General features: G+C 34.0%; 4 protein-coding genes across 4 annotated transcripts; 3 read left to right on the top strand and 1 right to left on the bottom strand.

The window, feature by feature from the left end:
- Positions 1 to 3,434: 3,434 nt before the first annotated feature.
- On the top strand, positions 3,435 to 6,974 carry HELRODRAFT_74190 (hypothetical protein; the record flags this gene model as incomplete). The annotated part of the gene is made up of 9 exons (XM_009014682.1): positions 3,435 to 3,540; positions 3,685 to 3,888; positions 4,163 to 4,295; positions 4,569 to 4,669; positions 5,387 to 5,457; positions 5,738 to 5,881; positions 6,100 to 6,216; positions 6,447 to 6,540; positions 6,805 to 6,974. The coding sequence occupies 9 exons, from the start codon at positions 3,435 to 3,437 to the stop codon at positions 6,972 to 6,974; spliced, it is 1,140 nt and encodes a 379-aa protein (XP_009012930.1).
- Positions 6,975 to 10,878: 3,904 nt separating this feature from the next.
- On the bottom strand, positions 10,879 to 12,924 carry HELRODRAFT_74022 (hypothetical protein; the record flags this gene model as incomplete). Its single annotated transcript, XM_009014683.1, has 4 exons — positions 10,879 to 11,140; positions 11,264 to 11,425; positions 11,617 to 11,722; positions 12,852 to 12,924. Coding segments are annotated over 4 exons (603 nt in total), but the record flags the coding sequence as incomplete, so codon positions are not given.
- A 2,796-nt stretch (positions 12,925 to 15,720) lies between these two features.
- On the top strand, positions 15,721 to 18,814 carry HELRODRAFT_168829 (hypothetical protein; the record flags this gene model as incomplete). Its single annotated transcript, XM_009014684.1, has 8 exons — positions 15,721 to 15,929; positions 16,480 to 16,600; positions 17,176 to 17,268; positions 17,422 to 17,575; positions 17,786 to 17,869; positions 17,994 to 18,145; positions 18,333 to 18,455; positions 18,785 to 18,814. 8 exons carry the CDS (start codon positions 15,721 to 15,723, stop codon positions 18,812 to 18,814), a joined length of 966 nt encoding a protein of 321 aa, XP_009012932.1.
- A 1,171-nt stretch (positions 18,815 to 19,985) lies between these two features.
- On the top strand, positions 19,986 to 22,689 carry HELRODRAFT_190658 (hypothetical protein; the record flags this gene model as incomplete). Its single annotated transcript, XM_009014685.1, has 5 exons — positions 19,986 to 20,468; positions 20,652 to 20,693; positions 21,462 to 21,542; positions 21,973 to 22,082; positions 22,393 to 22,689. 5 exons carry the CDS (start codon positions 19,986 to 19,988, stop codon positions 22,490 to 22,492), a joined length of 816 nt encoding a protein of 271 aa, XP_009012933.1. The 3' UTR covers positions 22,493 to 22,689.
- Positions 22,690 to 23,075: the final 386 nt, after the last annotated feature.

The following is a 23,075-nucleotide window of genomic DNA, read 5'->3' on the forward strand; positions in this document are numbered from 1 at the left end:
CTAGCATCACAAAAATATTGGTTTCATCAATACCATACATTCCAACAGTTCCTGAGGTTAATTTGCTACCAAAAGTTATGCTAACAAGATTGAATGTAACTAAGTTGTCAACTTATTTGCAAGATCCTACAATGTCAACAGCCACAACTACTACTCTTGCGTCTTCTTCATCATCATCCTCACCGTCTCTTACTCTTTCATCATCATCATCTCTGTCTTTAGCATCATCATCCTTATCACGGCCATCATCAGCAACAATGACGTCCACATCATCATCATCATCATCATCAGTCTTTGTCGCACCATTTACAATAACGTTTTCGTCATCATATTTGTCATCATCATCTGTGATATCATGTACAACAGTATCATCATTAGCAACAGCGGTAAATTATTTTTCACCATCATCTATAATAACCTCAAAACTACACCATCCAGTAATAACAACAACAACAAAGAAATCATTATCACCAGTACCAACAACTTCACCAGTGCAGTTTGAAAGACTAGCAACAACAACATCAGCGACAACAACATCATCAAAATCAGTTTTAAAGGCGAATGCAACAAATACATCAACTCTAGCAACAACTGCAACAACAACGCCATCGTCGTTGACAACAACAACAACCACAAAATCAAGTAAAACCTCTAACTATAAAACTTTTAGGAAAGATAGCTTGAACTCTATTGTTGATACTTTATGGTATAATATAAGTACCACTGCTGCTCCCAAAACAATCAATGCGGCTCTTATGACAGTCGCTACTGCCGCTGTTGCTACTACTACAACTACCACTAGTATTTCTACTACTTTTACAACTCTGCCAAACAACGGCAAAAGACATTTAGACACTGCAATACTATCAACAAGAACATCACCAGCAAGTGCATTGCCAACGGCAGTTACATTAACTTATGTAACATCAGCGGCTAGTGCAGCGGCGACAATGGCGTTAACAACGATGCCAATAATGACGACATCGTCGACGACTATGTCGTACGTTGAATGGCAAGATATAGCCATCTGCAACGCTGTTGATGATTACATTAAAATGTCAAGGCTGCCTTCACCTGCGACGAAAACATTCACTAAGACGCCAGTTTCAAAATCATCAACTACTGCTACTACTACTACATTTCCTACTACTAGTACTAGTACTACTACTTCTACTACTACTACTACTACTACAACTACAATAACTACTACTACTACTACCAATTGTAAACCGTTAAAAAAAGATTGTGCAACTATGACGGATAACGCTCCGTTGTTAAAAAAATTTAATGCATACTCTAAAAATAATAATAATAAGAAGAATACTTTTACTATTAATAATAATAATAATAGGAATAATAATAATAACAACAATAATAATAATAATAATAGATACCATAACAGTTATCATAGAAATACTGCAACTTGTTATGCCAACAATAACACCACTTCTACTAATGTTAATAAATGTAATAGTAATTATAATGACGTGTATAATGATGATGATGTTGATGGTGGTGATGATGAGTTGTATGTTATCGTTGATGAGGTCAACGGTGATGACGAAGAAGATGATGATGGAGATGGTGATTGTGCTATCATCGTGAGTGAATCAAATACTTTGACACCATCATCATCGTCGTCGTCGTCGTCTTCATCTTCCTTGGTGTCAGCACCTAAGTTTTCATTGCCAATTTCTGTATCTTCTTCGTCGCCATCATCATTGTGTATCGGATTGCCATTCAGATCATTGTTAACATCGTCACCATCAGCACGCAAATCGCTATCATCATTATCGTCAACATCATCACCAAATGCAACACAGAAATCATCATTAACACAATCATCATCGTCATCATCAACGACAAAAAAGTCATCGTCGTCGTCAGCAACAGATAAATCTTCGTCGTCGTCATCGTCAACAAAAATGTCATCATCAGATCGTAAAAAAAATTTGATAGCCTTATTAAATCACGCTCTCTCGCCATCAAGACTCCAAAATAAAATGTTGAAGGGGCGCCAAAAATATGGTGTTCATAATGATGCGGACGATGACGGTGAGGACAATGATGTTTTTGTTGGTTCTTTCTATACTCACAGCAAGAATAAAAATAAAACATCATCACAACGATTTATTAAAAGGGGTGATAAACTCTCAGATGCCAATAAAATTAAACCAAATGTGAAAAATTGCCTTAGTTCTTATTCAATTTTTGATGATGACGATGATGACTTTGTTGCGATGAACAAGACTACAAAAAAAGAGCTGATGGGTGATGCAATGGTGCCTAACGATTCACATCCATCCAATTTGGAGTCGCAAGCTTGGAATTTGAGGTATGAAACGTTTACATCGTCGTCAGAAGATGAAATGAGAAAAGGACCAGATGTTTATGAGAGATCCTTTAAAAAATTTAAACGCCTCCCAGACTTAAAGAAATGCAAAAAATGTACTATACAGGTTGAGAAGTTGAATATGAACAGTGGAATGAGTGTGAATCTAAGACGGGCTGGTAAGTTGTTGTGTTGTCAGAAGAGAGTTGGTAGGACTGTTCGGCCCAATAATTGCCCAGTTTCTAGTGATGAAGAGTTCTTTGATAACCGGAAGAAGAGAATGAAGGTCGTTAGTGACAGTGAAAATAGCGCAAGCGAATGAATGTATGACTTTTAAGATATAATACGTCGTCCTTCAAATAGAATTTTAACAGGAATCATTATGATTTAATGTACTGCGATATTATATAACCCATGAGTATTTGCTCATATTCCTAGTGAACAATAACAGTTTTTTCATTTTTTTCATTATGTTTTTCTGATTTTTTTTATTGAGAATTAACGAGGAGAAATTGTATTTTAGTAATTTCGTATATACATGTACATACATATATCTGTTGAAAATCTAAGTTACGTTTTATGGTTTACCTCATCAAAATCGTTCAAACAAATCAAAACAAAACAAGCTGAATAAAAGTTAAAAAAAGCGTAACAAGTAATTTTTATTTGAACACCAAACAAAGTCAATAACAATATTTAATTTAATGGAACTGAACGAAGTAAAGATTCACTGAAGATGTCGGCTACAGAGTCCAGTGAGAAGCAACCGGATGAAGAAGCGCCGACAAACTGGACGATGGTGGAGCCCGTCCAGGAAGATACTTTCGTCATTTTCGGCGCGAACGGCAATTGGGTGTACGTTGCCTTCTTTTGAAAATAAATTATCTTTGAGAATTGTTCATCGGGTTAAAATTTAAAAATAATTAATTTTGTCGGTTTTTGAACTCATTGAATTGAGATGAGATCGACGTTCTATTAATCGAAATAAATGTAGAGAAAGAAAGAAATGGGTTGTAGCGTGTGTTTCAAAACTTTGTTGTAGAAATGTTTAATGACAAAATTAAGTGCGGTGCAATGTTGATTCCTAAGGATCGACAAAGTAATGCGAGAGTTGGGTTGGCTGCCTCTTGCAGACAAGTACGCACTGAACTTCAAGATGAAGTGGGTCGAGAGCAGACTAAGCGTCAATTACGATAAATTCAGAGAAGGTTCCCAAATATTTTTCAACTCTTTTTTCGATAATTTGAAGAAATTAATTGTGTCTTTCATTATAAATATATTTGGTTAATCTAATTGAAATCGAAGCTGGTATTAACTAATATAAAACTCAACCAAAAATGTCCTGAGCGCAGGTGAGCAGTTGGTCAATCGAATTCCTAACTGCTACATGTTGACCAACAAGTTAGGGTTGCTGGTGAATTTGAATAAATACCAAATTGATAGTCAAGCCAGGCCTAATCCAGAGTGTCCGAAAATTAAGTTGGTCGATTTTCTGCCCGAGACTTACAGAATTGACGACAACAAAGATCGATTGTTTTTCGTCAACCGCTTTAAAGGTTACTTCAATATTTCAAAGCATGCTATATTATTTGGTTGCTAGTGTCTAGAGGCTGGTTCAAGTTTAAGACGCCGCAGTAAAAGTTGTTGATACAATGCAATTCGAAATTTTCAGAAATTGACCAATCGATACGTATATATTTTATTTTATATCGTCCGCGCTCAAACACTCGTACACTCAAAAAAGAACGGCTGATCTAGAAAGATACAAAATAAGATAAGATTAAAAAATATTAAAGTCGCTATGTTTTGTAATAATACGAATAACAACAGCTGGTGAATTGTGGATCTCTAAACCAATTGGTCTGAACCAGGGGAGGGGTATCTATCTGGTGCGAGATGCTGAGATGTACAGGGAACCATTCGCAGAAGCAGAACGTGATAAGAGCGGTCGATTGATACAAAAGTTGGAATTATTATTATTAATAGTACTATTTTATTATTTTTATTGTTAAGTCTTGTTTAATTAATTTTTAAACGTATCAACAACACAAACACACACACACAAACACACACATACATTCGAATCGAATATCCGATATAATTAAAGATCGTTTTATCCGATCGAACCGAATAGCACACATTTTTATTCATCGAACATCTCTTTATTCACATATTTCTTACTATGGTACAATATACCATAATCCGCACATCCCTACTTCGCACATCATTTTTATAGGTACATCACTAATCCTCTGCTGATTGAAGGCAGAAAGTTCGACATTCGGGTGTATATGCTGGTTGCTTGCATGAAACCACATCTCGTCTTATTTAGGAAAGGTTTTGTTGCATTTTTCTATTTTTTCTGACATTTTTTGTTTGTTTTTTTGTTTTGTTTTTAGCATTATTCGTTTTTTTTGTGTTTCTTACAGTTGTACCGTCGTCTGAGTCTTTCAAAGAGTTTGAATTTTTAAAGATTAAAAATAAACGACAAGATAATTCATGATGTCGAGTCAATTTATACAATAAATTTATCAATTGTAATGGGGATCTGTTATTTGTTAGAATAATTAACTAATTAATATAGTAACTAATCTATTTAGCAATCAATTAAATTTTACATAGCGTCATTTTTATGATTTTATATAAACTGCGTTTTTATTTAATTTAATAGTAGGTTATCGTTAAGTATTAATAAAACAAACAAATGGCAATCAATGACTGTGATTTTGGTAGAGAGTTTTTTCATTACTGATCAGAACATTCATTTGAGCTATACCGTCGACACAAAAAGTATCTCTGACCGATTAATATAAAAAATTGGTGAACTTTCTTTCACCAAAAAATTGATGAACTTTCTTGATAATCTTGGTGGCACGATGATTTAATTAATAATTGAGGTATGGTACTACTGTTGCATTGACTGGATTCGAGTTTAGAGTTCCCGACATGTCATATGCAAAGTGTATGACGCATGGATTCACGTGTCCTTACGTGTGTTGTGTGTTTGTTTTTCATGCCTCTGGAAATTGCTAAAAAAATTGTAAAAAAAATCAGGTTATATCAGGTTATGCCTCAACAAATACGATGAAGCTGCCGAAGATTTGACGGTGCACCTGACAAATCAGGTGCGTGGAAATAAATTGTAAATGTTTTCTCGCTTTGTTTGTTTGCATTGTTTGTGTAATGTGTGTATAATTTTTGAGATTTTTGATGTGGTGTTGTGTATGTAATGTATTTTATTATTTAAGAGACAACATGTATAGTTTATACACACGTGCATACAAAACCCTTTCTCTCTCTCTCTCTCTTCTCTCTCTCCTCTCTCTCCTCTCTCTCTCATACACACACACATCTGTGCACACACAAATACGCACAAACACATAAACACACACACACATACATCAGTTCATCCAAAGAAAATGTCCGTTTTACGAAGTTTGCAAAAACGAGACGATATGGAGTTTCGACAAATTCAATGATTACATCAACAAAACTGTCGTCGCAAACAAAGGTGGCGTCGAAATTGACTGGGTCTACAAAACACTCTGGGTTCGGCTAATTAATATTCATAGCTAATTAAATTATAATAAATTATTATAATTAGACTGGGGCCAACTTTATTATATGCGCAATGTTATGTTTTACGTGTTAACCAAAATAATAATAATGTTATTATTAATGTTTCATTTTTGATGATATATTTAAATTTAAATGAATAAAGATCGAAATTAAATAAAAAAATAAATTTAAATAAACTTAAAATCCAGACGAAAATGAAGAACATTGCACTGTTTACCTATCTATCAGTGAAGGAAAAACTGCAGGCCAAAATTGGCTACTTCGATCTATATGGACTTGACTTTCTCATCGATAATGATTTGAAGGTTGGAGAAAGTTCAAAAATTTTAACTTATTTAATGATTTTGGTTGAAACGTTTGAAGTTTTTTTGGCAATATTTGAAAGATTATTTAAAGTATTAGCAGTATTTACTCAATTTTTTTAAAGTAAATACTGTGAGGTGTTTTGTATAAATTTATGCGCAATTTTGTTATAATGTACGTAAATTTATTGAAATTTATGCAAATAAACTGACATTTATGAAAATTTATTCAGGTTTGGCTACTGGAGGTGAATGTCAATCCGTGTTTGGCAACCAATTGCGATTACTTGAAACTTATTATTCCTGAAATCGTACACGAAACCATTTGTAGGTTTTGTTGAAAACATCTTGCACGATATTTTTACTTAAGTATAAGCCTAGCCATTGTATAAGTACATTCTATTACCTTTAATAATAATATTACTACTTATAATAATATTAGTAATAATTAAAAATAATAAAGATTATTATTATAAACATAGAACGTTGATTTAGTGACTAATGATTATACTGTATGACTATGCCACTGGTTATAAACATTATGCATTATTAGTTGTTTGAATATTCGTATAGTCCCAATAAACCCCACAGCTATAGCGTTAGAATGTTTTGAAAAGGTCAGAGAAAGGTCACCCCTGCTACCCCTGATGAATTTGAAATCGTTCGAAGTCCTCTATCACCAGCCTACACTCGTCTTTCCAGTCCTATTTGATGTCCTGTCTGTAAATGTTGGCAGAGTTGTTTTATTTTTGAATTCGTGACGTCATTGTGACGTTTTCATCACGTAATTGTAACAATTTTGTAATTATGACGTATTTATCGACTGATTATGACGTATCTATCACGTGATTATGACGTAAGAATTTAAGAAAAATGATTAAGATGAAGCACTAGGGTGACTCTGAGATAGCTATGATGTCGCAATGGATCACGATGGTTTGAAATGACTAAGGCTTAATCACCGTGCGATAGTAACGATATTTTGACGTAATAATGACGTCATTATGACTCAATAGCATAAGCCTCGATTTGATTGCGGCATATGACTTTTGACTTCACCATGCTAACAAAAAATTCTTAGTTATTAAAATCGCAACAAATTTAACGGATGAACGGGCGAGTTTTATATTACAAATGAATGAATGAATAAGTTAAAGATTTTTTTGAATTTTATTATTAAATAAAACATTCACCAAAATCTTTTTGATATATGTATATATAATGATGCCCTATCAACTTTCTTTCGTGCAATGATGTCCAATTGATTAATATTATCATAATATGTAAAGATTTCATTCACAAAGCAATTTTATCAACACAGCGTCCTGACTCATGGAATTCGCCGTCAAAAAATAACATCATTTCACTCATTTATGATCAAAACAAACCAAACAACAAAGAACCTAAATCGATGTTTGATTTTCCTGTAAAAAGCAAAAGTCTACAAATCTCAGACGACAGATCGAAAACTGATACGGTTGGTAAAAAATTTGTCGAGGTAAAGGCAATTGACAATTACAACTTCGAAGATGGAAGTCGTGGTGATAGTGCAGTTGACATCGATAAACGAATCCGATCTGGCAGCCAAGAAAATTTCGGCAAGAAAAAGTCAACCGCAGTTCCTGAGAACAAATCCAATACATACATCGATCCGAGACATTCAACAACTGGTGCTCACGTGTCCCTGAAACAAAATCAACAACAGCAGAGTCCCCCAAAACAACGAAATCTTACGCCAATCCGCAAAAAGCAGCAACAACAAAAACAACCGCAGAAATATTCATATAAGAGACCGATCGACGATGGAAAACCAACTTTTGTTCGCGGCAATGAAATTTTTTTTGATAAATTAAATTATCAAATGGATACAAGTAAACATGTTGGCAATGACAACAGCAGCGAAAGCGAGGATGGTCAGAAACATTCCGGCTACTCTTTGAACTATCAGAATGATAAAGCGGATATGGACAATTTAATTAAGATGAAAAATATGATGGAATTCGAGGAAAGAAGTTCAGAAATGAACAGTATCTCATTAGAATCTTGCGAAAACACATCCGAAGATGACGAAACAGACAACAAATTGACATATAGATCTATGGCTACATCCAAATCGTTTCAAGAGCAAAATGACACCAAGGCTAACCTCATCAGAGAAACATTTCGACAACCACTTACTGCAGAGAAACAGTATATTAAACCAACATTCTCGAGTTTGGTAAAGCAAAAGAACTCGACTCCACAGAACTCTCAAAATAAAACGATATATGCTCAAAAACAGCCGCCAAAACAACCCAATCCTATTCTAATAAATTCTAAAAGCCGACAAGATAGTTACCTGTTGACTCCTATACCATCAATGCAAAATAAAAAACAAGATTCGAAAACGGTAACATTTAAATCGAACAACATCCAAAGCCACATGGAAATCGCTCCAGAGGGTAAAAAAATAAAAACCAGTCAACAGGTAAAAAGAAGTTCCTCCTTATTCGCGAATCGAGTGCAGATGATTCCTAACAAAATTTTTGTGCCCGGCCAAGAAGTTAGCACAAGTCTGCAGTTGCAACAATTCGACCCAGCTCTGAAGCCCAAGATAACCAACAAGAGGATCATGAAGACGATGGCTAAACTGCAGGCGGAGAAGAAGGTAAAACAAATGCAAAAAAATTTCTACACTCAATCCGCTTACATGCCCCGATCATGAATCTCGAATGTTCTTGGCTGTTGGAGAATAAATTTTGGTGGCAATATCATTAAAAATGGAAAAACTAACAAAACACTTTGAAATTATACCCTCTCCAATAAGAATAATAACAACATCAGTAACAACTTTTTTCTGTAATCTGCTATTTAAAATAATTTGTACGTAACATCAAAAAACCAACACAAGCAAACAAATTCGGTGCACATACGGGCATAAAAATATTTATATACAAATTTCGTTGCCTCATTCATGGTCAACACAATCCTTGCGCTTAATTAATGCTCACATATTCTGTAATGTAAGCTATTAATATATCTATTTATATATATGTATATGTAGCGCTCGAATCGAAGAAAATGGATCGTAAGATGAGAATTTTATTCCAACCGATGTTTCAAAGAGTTGATTTAAATGTCAGTAACAAAAAACCGACAAACATAAATAATAGCAATAGCAGCGAGTCATTTAACGAAATCTTTCAAACGAATTGTATTACGCGTCTACGAGGACACAGTACAACTCTCATGGTATTTAAGTTAAGTTCAGTATATAAGTTATACAACGAATAAAATGCCTAACCAGTCTGAGCTTAAAATATTTAAATAACTGAAGAAATCATTTTGGATAGATGCCAAAATTCTGATATCATTCAGTCAAAAGCGCGTTTGTGCTATCACCATATTTTTAATGCAATAATTACAGCATACACTACTGCCAGAAACAAGTAAACACAGAGACCATTACTACAACAAATGTTACAAATGAATAAATAAATTTGTACAGTAAATTGTCACAATTGTACCCAAATAAATCTTTAAAACGTACTAATTGAAATAGACTTTAACATTATAAAAAATAAATTAGAATTTAAGATGGGAGTATGCATTGTTTGATAAAGAATTCTGATTGGTTGTTAAATTTAGCATGCTGATGTCACTGGCCATCGGCAAAAGTACGTTGCCGTGATTGGCTGATTGTAAAAGTGATTCGATATGGTGAGCTGATTGTAGGTTTGATGATTGGTTAAAAGTTTGCTGATTGAATGCGCTCATATAATTAGAGGGGTTGAACGCATTGAATGGATAGCCACCAGATGTCATGTTCATCAAATTCATGGCCTCATTCATTGGTTGAACGTAATTCATGGAGTGGTAGTGGCCTGCATTTTGATTGGCTGATCGATTCATTGATGGCAGGAATCGTTCTGAGGAAGCAGCAATGCTATTGGATGGCTGAGGCATGGATGAAATCATGTTATGCGCGTTCAACAAATCATTCGAACCTGTCATCAAACCATGATTCTGGTTGGACATCAAGTTTATAACGCCAGCAGTGACTAACAATTTGTCATCAGTTAATGAATCATCATTGATCAATATATTATTATTATTATTATTATTTGCTACGTTTGATATCTGATTGAAAGATTCTCTCTGGCTGACAGAAAAATTGGAAGGCTCTCTCTGATTCATTGAAAAATTCAAAGATTCTCTCTGATTGGCTGAAATATTCAAAGATTCTCTCTGATTAGCTGAAATATTTAAAGATTCTCTCTGATTAGCTGAAATATTCAAAGATCCTCTCTGATTAGCTAAAATATTCAAAGATTCTCTCTGATTGCCTGAAATATTCAAAGGCTCACTCTGGTTCAATGAAAAATTTGAAGATTCTCTTTCATTAGTTGAGATATTGAAATGCTCTCTCTGATTAATTGAAAAATTCAATGACTCTTTCTGATTAACTGAAACATTCAAAGGCTCAATCTGAATGGCGGATGTATTCAAAGGCTCACTTTGAATGGATGAAATATTCAGAGGCTCATTCTGATTGGCTAAAATACTTGGAGGCTCACTTTGATTGGTTGACATACTAGCAGATTCACTTTGACTGGTTGATTCCATGGAATCAACCATCTTAGCAAGCACATCTGGGTCTGCTTCATCAGGATGATTCAAACTAATGTGTTTAGTTAGGAGGTATCTCCTGGTGTATGTGACGCAGCAGAAGTCACATTTGTACTGATAGTTGTCTCCATGAGTCATTCGGTGTCGTTTCATCGAATGTCTTGTACTGAACTTGGCGTCGCAGAGATCACATTCGTGTTCTTTCAGAGCCGTGCAACCATCCTGACCATGTGAATTTGTGTGAAGGAGGAGGTTGCGAAGGTTCTTGTATGATTTGCCACAAATGTCACAAGAAAAATTTTTATGTTCATCAGAATTACTTTCATTTGCATTATCATCATTATCAATTTTATCAGCATTATCAACTTTATTCTCCCCATCTTCACCATCGTTGCAGACGTTTTCAGTTTTGGCAACTGCAGTGGTTGGAATAATTAAAGACTGATGAGTTGACTTTAGATGATTACTAAGCTGGGCAGTGGATTTGAACTCCAGACGACAGAAGGTGCACGCTTTGATCTGGTGCTCGATGTTCGTGTGCGCAGTACTGATGTGAGCCATCATGATTGAATTGTTCTCAAATGACTCGCCGCAGATGTAGCAGCTAGATGGCGGTAGTGGTTGAATAACAGAGTTCATAGATTGATGATTGAAAAATAAATGAAAATTCACACTCACTACGAAAGTTATTTTTAAACCATCTATTCCTACCAATCCATTTTTCAACAATAAATTCAACCATCTACATTTACTCACAAATTTATATTCAACCCAAAAAACCCCCACCAAACTAACTTGAAGCCCTCTACCCCCCTGATCTTGTGGTTGTTGAGGTGCTTGTTCATGTGGGTCTTTCTGCTGAATAGCTTGCCGCACAACTCACAACGAAACGTCTTAGTCTCTGAAATAAGTAAATATTCATCGGAATATTGTAAATTTACTAATCACCATCATAGATACCTTTATGGCTATTATTATTACCATTATTGTTATTACTTCTAACGTTATTTTTATTATTATCATTAAATGCCTAACAAACCCTAACCATGGGTTAGGACATGCCTGCGGAGATGTGCGTTTCTGAAGAATGTCTGGCCGCAAATATCACACATGTGAGTCCTCTCCTTATCTTTATCCTTATCCTTATCTCTTGTCGATCTTTTTTTCGACTTATCAGTCAGACTCACATCGCCATTGTTATTATTATTGTTGTTATTATTTATATTTTTCTTTTTCTTTTTTTTAATGCTGAGCTTCCATTCGGCGTCGCCACTATCATCATCGTCGTCGTCTTCGTCATTCTTGTAATCGTCGTCCTTATCACTTTTGAATTCATCATCGTCATCATCGTCTACGTAATCATTATCGTCATAGTAATTGATATTACTCATGAAAATATCATTCTTGCTATCTATATCGATATCATTATCCATATTATTATCATTATTATTATTGTTATTATTATTATTATTATCACCAACAACATTATTATTAATAATAATATTATTTCCATTACGACTAACAGCATCATCATTACTGTTGTTATTATTGTTATCATTATTAACAGTGGTTCCATCCTCATTATCATTATCATCATCATCATCATTATTCCTATCAATGGTACCAATAGCATCGATAGCATCGTCATTATTATTCTTATTATTATTCTTATTTTGAAATTTCTTAAGGGTAGATGGGCTGATTTTTTTGATGATTAGCTGGGGGTCGATGAGGAATCCATGCTCATCCCTGGTGTGGTTAAGTAGGAGGCCCTTTTCCCTAAAGGTCAGGTCGCACTCGGTGCATTTGTACATGTGCTGGCCTGGGTTAGGTAGGTATAGATAGGGGTATAGGTGTGTCAATGTTATTGTTTTATATTAGTTATATTATATTATATTATTTTACACACACAAACACACACACTTTTAAACACTTTCACACACACTCGCACCACACATATTCACACAGCTACACAAACAAACACAGACTGACACACACACACACATACACACACAAAAATGATTGAAAACCTGTATGCACTGCATGATGTCTTTTTAAGTGGTAGAAACGTTTGAATGACTTGCAGCAAATATCACATTCAAATGTCTACATTGGGATTAATTATAATTATAATTGAGATAAATAATAATTTTAAAATAAAATAATTACAATGCAAATAATATTATTACTAAATAATAAATAACTGGTCTACAGTAACATTTATCATAGTTACAATAAAGAACATTGTGAACTTTTCAACACGATCATACAGATGTTTAAAGAGTTTTAAAGATATCAGGCTAAACTTATCATCACCATCTGTCATCTCTGCTGATTATTTACCATTCTACAGCACATCCCTATTCCCAAATCATTCAATATCTCCCTGAAAAAACAACCAAAAACAAAAAAAGACAGACAGACAAACAGATAGATAGATAGATAAACCAACAAACAAACAAACAACCAAAGACAAAGAAACAAACCCTAATGTCTAAATGTTCCCTGGCATGCCTCTTCATATGACTGGCCTGCATGTACTTGTGGCAGACATCACATTTGACAACTTTTCTCCTGTTTGCCAGATCAGATTCAAGATCTAGGTCCTTTGCACTGTCTACAAATGTTTCCTGAGTGCACTTTTTGCACATGTATGGGTCACACTTTGGGACTGTTCTTAGGTAGTAATAAATCTGACAGCTCTTACACTGGTACTTCAACAGTTTTGACGTTCGATTTGAATTAATTTTTTTAGGAGTTGCTGTGGTGGTCGGTGTCAGTTTCTTAGATTTATTTTTTTTCTTGCGCTGTGATCGTGGACCCCATTTATCGTCGTCTTGTGATGAGTCACTCATTTGATCAGGGTTATCATCTTCATCGGTTTCTTTATAGGTTATACCTAAACTGTGACGATTTTTTGCTCTTGCCAAGTTGTTTTCATACAAGATTCCATTGCTGTTATTGTTAATAGTTAAGTTATAGCTATCATTATAAGGATGAATATCATCATTGTTTGTAGCATCACCATTACTATCATACTCCACTTTAATTTCATCAGATCCAAGTAAAATGTTCTCATTGTAATTCCCTTCACCGTAATTACTATTACATTTTTGAGTTGTTTTTCTGCCTGGAGTTGTCGGAGCAGCATCGATGTGGTCGGAAAAGTTTTCAACATCACTCTCTTCCTGACAACTATAAGGCCCACCCTCTTCATCCCCAGCCACCTCCAACTTCAAGTGTCGCAGGAGAATTTTTTGCAGAAGATTGATTTTGTATTTGAGGACTCTCACATCATTTTGAAGTTTCACTACCTTACCTTGCAGGCCAATGTATTGTGATAATGTTACTGTCTTTGTTGTTTTGACTGTCGTTTTTGACTTCATTCTCCTAGCTAAACATACGGTTGTCTGTTGTGTTGTCAATCAGTCACAATTGAATCGATCAACAAATTAATAATATGATTTGGGAAGAATGGAAAAAGGATGATGAACAAACCAATGGCTGGTTTGATTTGATAATCAAATCAATCTGATTTGTTGATATTTGATCTGATCGGTCATGTGATCCTAATTCACGATCGTGCAATATGCATCCCCCAACAAATTACACAATTAGTGAATATAAATAATTAGATCGAGGAGAAAATAAAAAAAAAACCAAAAAATTGAAGCAACAACAAATTCACTCAAAATAAAAACATTTCATAGTACCAACTCGGTACAAATAAATTTTGGCCAAAAACTCATCTCAGCATCATTATTATTGTTGACCATGGTATTGTTAGGATGGAAATTAAATTTTGCGATTCATCATCCTCCTCCTCATCATCATCATCTGCTGCCTGCCAGCTCAAGGCGGCAATAGCTAGTCAGAAAGAGCCCCCCTTCTTCTATCTTTTGTCAATTTTGCGATTGCATATATGCTAATGCATATTTATAGAATAAATATAGTGCTAACTTTTACAGAATAGTGTAACAACTAATATGGTTGCTAGTTATTTTAAATATTTGATTAGAACGGAACGTCTTGCGTTGTATTTTATTGCGCGGTAGTAACCCGGTTCGTGTATTTTATTGCGCGGTAGTAACCCGGTTCGAATGCTGCCTGTGTAAAGTTTTTATGCATAGACGTACGTACACACACACACACACACACACACACACACACACACACACACACACACACACTTAGATAAGAAACATTTTGTTAAATGAATGAATTAATATCATGAAATATTATGAGTGGGTGATTGATAATAACAGAACTCGCACTGCAAACAGATGTCGCCTGGTTAAAGTGCATTAGTGTCAAACTTCCTAAATATATTTATGATGACGACGATGAAGAAGATGATGAAGGTGATGATAAGAAATTTGGGGCAAATTTTACCAAATACTTTGCACGTCTGGTTCTGGTTTACTTAACCAACGCCTGTCACTTTAAGCTTGGTAATGGCAGAATATTTGAAATATTATAACACCAGACCACACATTGTATGTGTGTGTGTTTTTGCATGTGCATGTGTTTGTATATGTATGAGACCATTTATATCTGTGTGCGTGCGTGCATGTGTGTGTGTGTGTGTGAGTGTGTGTGTGTGTGTGTGTGTGTGATGTGTAACCATACCAATGAACTCTGTTTTCATAAATAGATAAATGTGCATTAATGTTCAATGCGATTAATTTCTTATTTAAAAACTTGAGTTAAATATATATATATACTTTTTCAAAACATCTCGAAGTAAAATTAAATATTTGACATTACAAGAATCCAAATTTATTAAAAAATTGTGTTTCTTATAAGCGGATTTCTTAAAAAATAAAAAACTCAACAAAATTTTTAAAATTTTAAACATTCAGCATAAAAGAGAAAACCCCATAGTGATTAACATCGAAAATGGATAAAAGTAAACTCGAAAATTCCGAAACGAAACGAGACGAAATCGTCTTGCCGTATACATTATCAACGAGTAGCGCCATCTACAATGGCTGGTTCATGGAATGCATTGACGCGTCGTGCCCTGGGCAAGCTTTCTGTTTAAAAGTTGATCCCAATCCTGTTACCTGCCTGAAGTCTGACTATCAGGATATAAAAGTTCTGAAGAGGTTTTAGCTTTTGTTGGTGGGAATTTGGCGTCGTTGGAATTGTCTTTTGGAGTGTTTGTTATGTAATAGTTGGAGTGTTTCGTCGGGTTAATTATTTGTGTGGGGAGTGTTGTACGGTTGACGAGATATAATAATGATGAGACTACGCTAACTTCTTGCCGATTCGAATGTTAGTCTTGTTTGGAAATCGTAATCTAACCCGAAAGTAACGATCAATATTATAACTCATCATAAATATATAATCATAATTTATTTAATAATGACTTTATCGTCATAATTGTCATAATTAATAGTTATCCATCACCATCGTCATAATCCACTATCATCCATATTTTATCCACACAATTTACTGCCAATTCACCAGCCAACCTTAACCATCATTATAATTCATCATCATCTTCATCCTCATATTTCACTACAAATTCACCAGCCAATCATAACTACACTAAAAATTCACCAGCCAATCATAAATACACTACAAATTCCCCAGCCAATCATGACTACACTAAAAATCCACCAGCCAACCATAACTACACTAAAAATTGACCAGCGAATCATACGGAAACGTCTTAGTCCTTGATGGGATCATAAACTGCACGGAACGGGACGAGTGTTCCTACCAGGAGATGATGACACACCTTGCTATGTGCAGTCACAAGAATCCCAAAAAAGTTGTATAGAATGATCCTGAAGATGATGATGAGGATATTTATGACAGTCTTGAAAATGATGATGGCGATGATGGCGATGATGTTGATGATGATGATGATGACGAAAATTATGATGATGGTGGTGATGGTGAAGTTGATGGTGGTGATGATGGGGAAATTATGATGGTGATGATGACGAAAATGAAAATGGTGATGTTGCTAGAAAATAATGGTGATGATGGTGGTGGTGGAAATTATAAAGAAATGAATTGGAAAAATTGTTAATTGCCTTGAGTTTTACTGAAAGGCTTATCCATTTTTAACTTTGTATACGGTTTAAACAAAATGTGAGAAATAGAATGCAGTGAACGTATTTTACGAAACGAACATCACCATAATTCATAACACATACATCGACATCATAATTTATCACGATAATTCATCATCATAATTAATCACCGCAATTTATAACCACAATTCATCATCATAATTCATCATCCTAGTCCATCGCAATAATCCATCACCATAATTCATCGCCGTTTTAACCTTTATTAATCAATCGTCATCATCTTAGTCATCATCTTCGTCGTCGTCAGGTTTTGATTATCGGTGGTGGTGACGGTGGAATCGCTAGAGAAGCCGCGAAGCATGCGTGCGTTCAGAGGGTCGACCAGTGTGAGATTGATGAGGTAAAATAAATAAAAATAATAATAAAAACAACAATAGTAATGGAAATAACAATAATAAAAATAATTATAATACTTATAAATAATCTCAATAAATCGTAAAAATTGTAATTTATTATATTAATAACAATAAACTCTAATAAAATTGTAATGAAGAAAGTAGTTGACGTGTGTCGAGATCATCTGGAAAGTATGTCACGCGGTTATGATAACGATAAAGTTGACCTACATATCGGAGACGGGTTCGTGTTTTTGAAAGAGCGGAAGCAGGAGTATGACGTCATCATCACGGATTCCTCCGATCCTATTGGTCGGTTATTGGCGATGACGATGACGATGATGAAGATAGCGATTGAGATGGTGTTAATGAAAAAATTTCCGAACGAATGGAAAGATGAACGAATGAGTGAATCGATGAAGAAACGATTGAAAGAATGAATGAATGAATGAGAAAAATTAGTAAATGAATGATTAAATGAATGAATGAATGAAAGATTGAATCAACAAATGACGAAAACAGGACCGGCCGAAGTGTTATTTGGACTTGAGTATTACAAACTTCTATATGAATCATTGAAATCTGGAGGGATTATTGTTAGCCAAGGTAATTTGGGCTTAATTAATAAAATAATTCATCCAAATATCCATCCATCCATCCATCCATCTATCCAACCATCCATCCATCCATCCATCCATCCATCCATCCATCCATCCATCCACCACGACAGGCGAGTCATTATGGATAGATGGAGGAATGGACTACATGCCGGAACTGATAAAAGAGATCTCCAGTATCTTTCCATCTGTCGATTACGCCTACACGTACATACCTTCCTACACAACTGGTCAGATCGGCTTCATACTGGCCAGTAAGGACGAGGTGATGATGATTATGGTTGTGTTATTATTATTCTTATTGTTAAAGTTCTTTATTACCTGTAATGATTAATTGAGTAATTATCGTATATCACGCAGATTACATCATTTCATTTTTATTTTCATCGCCTTTTGATAAAAATAAAATTGTTTCCATAATTTTATTTATTTTTAATTTTTTTCTACCCAAGGGTACTAACTTCCGGAAACCGGTTCGCATTTTGAGTGACGTGGAAAAAAGCTCGATGAACTTGCAGTACTACAGCGAGAAGGTTCACGAAAGTTCCTTTGTATTCCCAAGGTTCATTCAAAAGGTGTGTGTATGTTTGTGTGTGTGTGAATGTTTGTGTGCGTGTTTGCGTTCGTGTGTTTGATGTTATTTATAAATTGTCGTCGAGGTTAACTCGATGTGACGGAGTTTGCTTACATTTTCTGGCTTTGTTTATATGTTTTTTAATCGTTATCGTGCTAGCTGTGCGTTGAACTTTAATTACGTCACCGTAAGAATCGTCATCTATGTCATCCTCGTCTTCATTATCATTGTTAGGATTATCTATATTACTTTGGTTGAAATTTTACTCAGAAAAAATTTCACATAAATGATGATGATAATTCGACTGCAATTATTATATCAATTACACAGGTACTGGATCAGTGCTTGAACAGGAATTAGAAAAATATAACGAAATGACAACGAAACTATAACGAGATAATAACGAGACTATAAAAAAGATGATAACGAGACTATAAAAAAGATGATAACGAGACTATGACGATACTATAACGAAACGATAACGAATCGGTAATAAGTTGATATCTGCAATGAACGTAATTAGGTTAAAAATGAAAATGATTGATAACATTTTGATAGGGCCGATAAGATGATAATAGTGATGACGTCATCACATAATAGTCACATGATGTTATGAACGTGGTGATGATGACGATAATGATGATGATGATAATGATGATGATGATAATGATGATGGTGGTGACATAATCAAGGGTTGCGATTATTTCTTATTACAGTTTTAAGAACGTTGTATCACATTCTCAACAGTAATTTATGGCATGCTATAAAATGTTCTTAGTTTTTTTTCATGATTCCATATAGTTATTCATTATATAAATATATATATTCATATATTCATTTATTTAATTGTTTAAAATGATTAATTATCTTTATATTTTTATATATTTATTCATTCATGTGTTAATTCATCTTTGGTTTTGTTAGTTCGTTAATTTGTTCATTATTTAATTGACTAATTCTTTTAATCCATTAATTAATTAACCAATTAATTAATTCGTTCGTTCGTTTGTACATTCATTCATCCATTCATTCACCCAATCATTCACTCACAAAACGCCGCTACAACCAGCCACTAATGCTTCTCTGTCGCCATGACAACGCTGCTTGTAACTATGACGGTATGTAAGCATTGGTTGTTGTTACTGGCTGGCTGGTTGGTTGCATTCTTATAAAATATGCCTGTCTCGTGTTGTGTTTTGTCTCGTTATGAAGCATATTGTTGGCTGTTGTTTATGTTACTTGTGTGGTGATTTTTTTGTATTTTAAATCCGCATGTTGAAACCTTAAATTTGTATATGGTAGTAAATACGGATTTTATAATAATAGATTGCTCTAAATTTTTTGTGTTCAATTGATTTTTATAAGAATTTGTGTTGTTATGTCTTTTGTTGTTGAAAATTTAGTAAAATTTTTATGAAAAAAAATGTTTGTAACTTTAAGTAAATTCGTAAAACTGTACGTTACCGTTGAGCGATAAACAACACATCAGTTTGACGATAAAATTTAATAGTCTTTCCGTTAAAGTGCAAACATGAGCAAACAAGTTAAAAAATCAGGAAAGAAAACTAAACCCTCGTCGGAATCAACAACCTACAGATCAAAATCTAGGTCAACTTCAAGGTCAACCTCGCGTTCGTCATCGAGGTCACGCCCCACTTCAAAAGGCTCAAACACAAAGAGGTCAAAATCGAGGTCGGCCAGCTACAGCAGCAACAGCTTTGAATCGAGCAGTCACAATTCAAAAAGTAGGTCAAGATCAAGGAGTGCATCCAGTGACAGTGATAGGGCGCCAACCTACAGATTGAGAAATAGGTCACACTCGAATGAAAAGCCCGCCAAAAGTGGTGAAAACAAGTACAAACGTAGCTCTAGCGAGCATAGAAAACCGCGGAATGAATTAGTCAGAAGTGGGGAGTTGGAAAGTTTGAACGGTGCCGGAAGGTGGCGCAAAAGTGAGCCAAAGTACGAGCCCAGATACCCCACGTACGGACTGAACCCGATGAAGTTGGAGGGGGTTAGTTAGTTAGTGCATATGGGTGTCACTTACTTCAACTAAGATTTCATTGAGACTTGATTACGTTCATTTATTATTTAAGTTTACTAATTAACTATTTATTCCTTCAGTTAATTATTATTCGATGTTATTATATTCATATATTGCTAGAACCAATCATTGAATAAATATTTTAACTACCAGGCAAGACGAGACACGACGAATTACTATATACACCGTCGTAAGGTCAACTAATTTTATCATTATTATGTTATATAAAAAACAATAATACAATTAATATAATATTGTTCTAAAAAATTATTTCCATAATTATTATTATTAAAATATTATTGTAATAAATTATAAGCAGGCCTATTCTGCACAACAAACTAGAGGTGAGCATGGGAACGGAAATCTTGGGAATTCCATAGTTCTTATGGGATTCTCAATGGAAATTAGTAAAACTTAATTTTCTAGAATGGGAATTTTAGGGAATAGAGAATCGCAGTTCGGGAATCGGGAATGATGGGCGGGAATGGAAAAAATGGAAAAATTACATCTACGTGCGAAAATAAAAGCCTACGCATATATTTATATAGGTATACTTGTACATATGTGATCCACGTATTCACATAGGCACACACGTACAAGATAATTCCATAAACAACTATGTATATATATAACTTTATATAACCCTATATAACTCTATATAACCCTATGGGGAAATAGAAATCTAGAGAGAATGGGAAAACGCGGGGATTAGGTAAAAAAATAGGGAATGGAAATTTTCTGGAACGTTTTCATAAATGGGAATTCGGGAGAAAATCGGGAATGAGAAAAAAAATGGGAGGGAATTGGGAACAAGTTTCAATTCCTGCTCACCTCTACAACAAACTAGAAAGTGTGTTTGACTAAATTCAATGTGCTTCGGTAACTAATTATGTTGTACTGATTAATTAATTATTATATTATGTATTATATTATTTAGTGTATAATTAATTAATTACTCTTCAGATAGCTGAAGTGAAGTCTAGAGTGGACAATCGACCACCCACCATCTATCCACACGTGTACTGCAACATGAAAAAGTTAAAGGTAGACGTTTTTTTGTAATTTTTAAAATTCTTTTTTCTTTTTTATAAATTAATTACAATAAACAAAATCAAGAGTTAATTAAATTTAAAACTTGTTTGATATTCCACGAAGTTTTGTATAATTTCTTGCCGGGAAAAATGATGTATATAGTTAGAAGCGCAGATACCGTGTTCGATTGCGAAGAAATCTCTCACGTATCTTAACCTAAATTATAAAAAAAGCATTGATTTACACAAATTAACATACGCTCTACGTTGTTTGGTTATATTAAAACGATATTATTAATGATAAAATAATTTTTATCCATATTTTTTTATATATTTTGTATTTATTTAAATTTTTTTCATTAATAATAACTAAATCAAAACGATTTTATTTACTAAAAGATAATTTTATTCATTTCATTTTATTTTATTCATTTTATTTTCAGAGACAGCAAGAGGAAAGAGCCCTAATAGAACGCAACAACCAATTCCTCCTATCGAAACTCTATGTGGCGGCCACTACGACTCGCGTCGACAACAAAAGCCAGGGACGCGACGCGTTTTTGTGAGTTTAATTTTGATTTGATACTGCTGCTACTACTGCTGCTACTGCGCTGCTACTACTGCTGCTGCTACTACTACCACTACTACTATCTCTAATGCTTCTACTACTACTACTACTACTACTACTACTACTACTACTATTACTACTACTACTACTACTACTACTACTACTAATATAAATGAATGTTGATAAATAATAAAAAAATTATGACTTTAGTAAATAATAATAAACAAATTACAGATTTTTAATAATTACTTTTTCTTTAACTTTTATTAAAAACTTTTTTTCTATTTCATGTAAGGCGTGAAAGGCAGAGAAATCAGAAGAGGTGGGAAGAGTTAAGGCAGACGAGTAGTCAACACGCATCCAGACAACAGTCATCACATCTGCCTGGAATTTAATATACCACTACTGACACTACTACCAATGCCGATACAATTACTACTACTACTACTACTACTACTACTACTACTACTACTACTACTACTACTACTACTACTACTACTACTACTACTACTACTACTACTACTACTACTACTACTACTACTACTACTACTAGTACTACTACTACTACTAATACTACTAGTAGTAGTACTACTTTTAATTTTACTACTATTACTACAACGACAACTGCTACTATTACTACTACTGTTATTGCTACAGATGCTGCTTTTACTGCTACTACTTCTATTACTACTGCTATCTATAAATCTATTAAAATATTTTTCTAATAATTTCCGATCAATGAACCCTGATAACATTTAATTGTGGATAATTTTTTATTAAGTTCGATTTGAAAAGTATTTACATATCTTTGATATAGACGTTGAAATGATAAAAACGTTTCTTATTAATAAATAAACATTGTAAACATAAACGTTTATATTTGTATATATATATATATATATATATATATACATTTGTGTGTGTATATATATATATATATATATGTCCCTTTATATATAAATAAATAATATATATGTA

The sequence above is a fragment of the Helobdella robusta genome (assembly GCF_000326865.2).
Source record: "Helobdella robusta unplaced genomic scaffold HELROscaffold_14, whole genome shotgun sequence".
In the NCBI taxonomy this organism is placed as follows: domain Eukaryota; kingdom Metazoa; phylum Annelida; class Clitellata; order Rhynchobdellida; family Glossiphoniidae; genus Helobdella; species Helobdella robusta.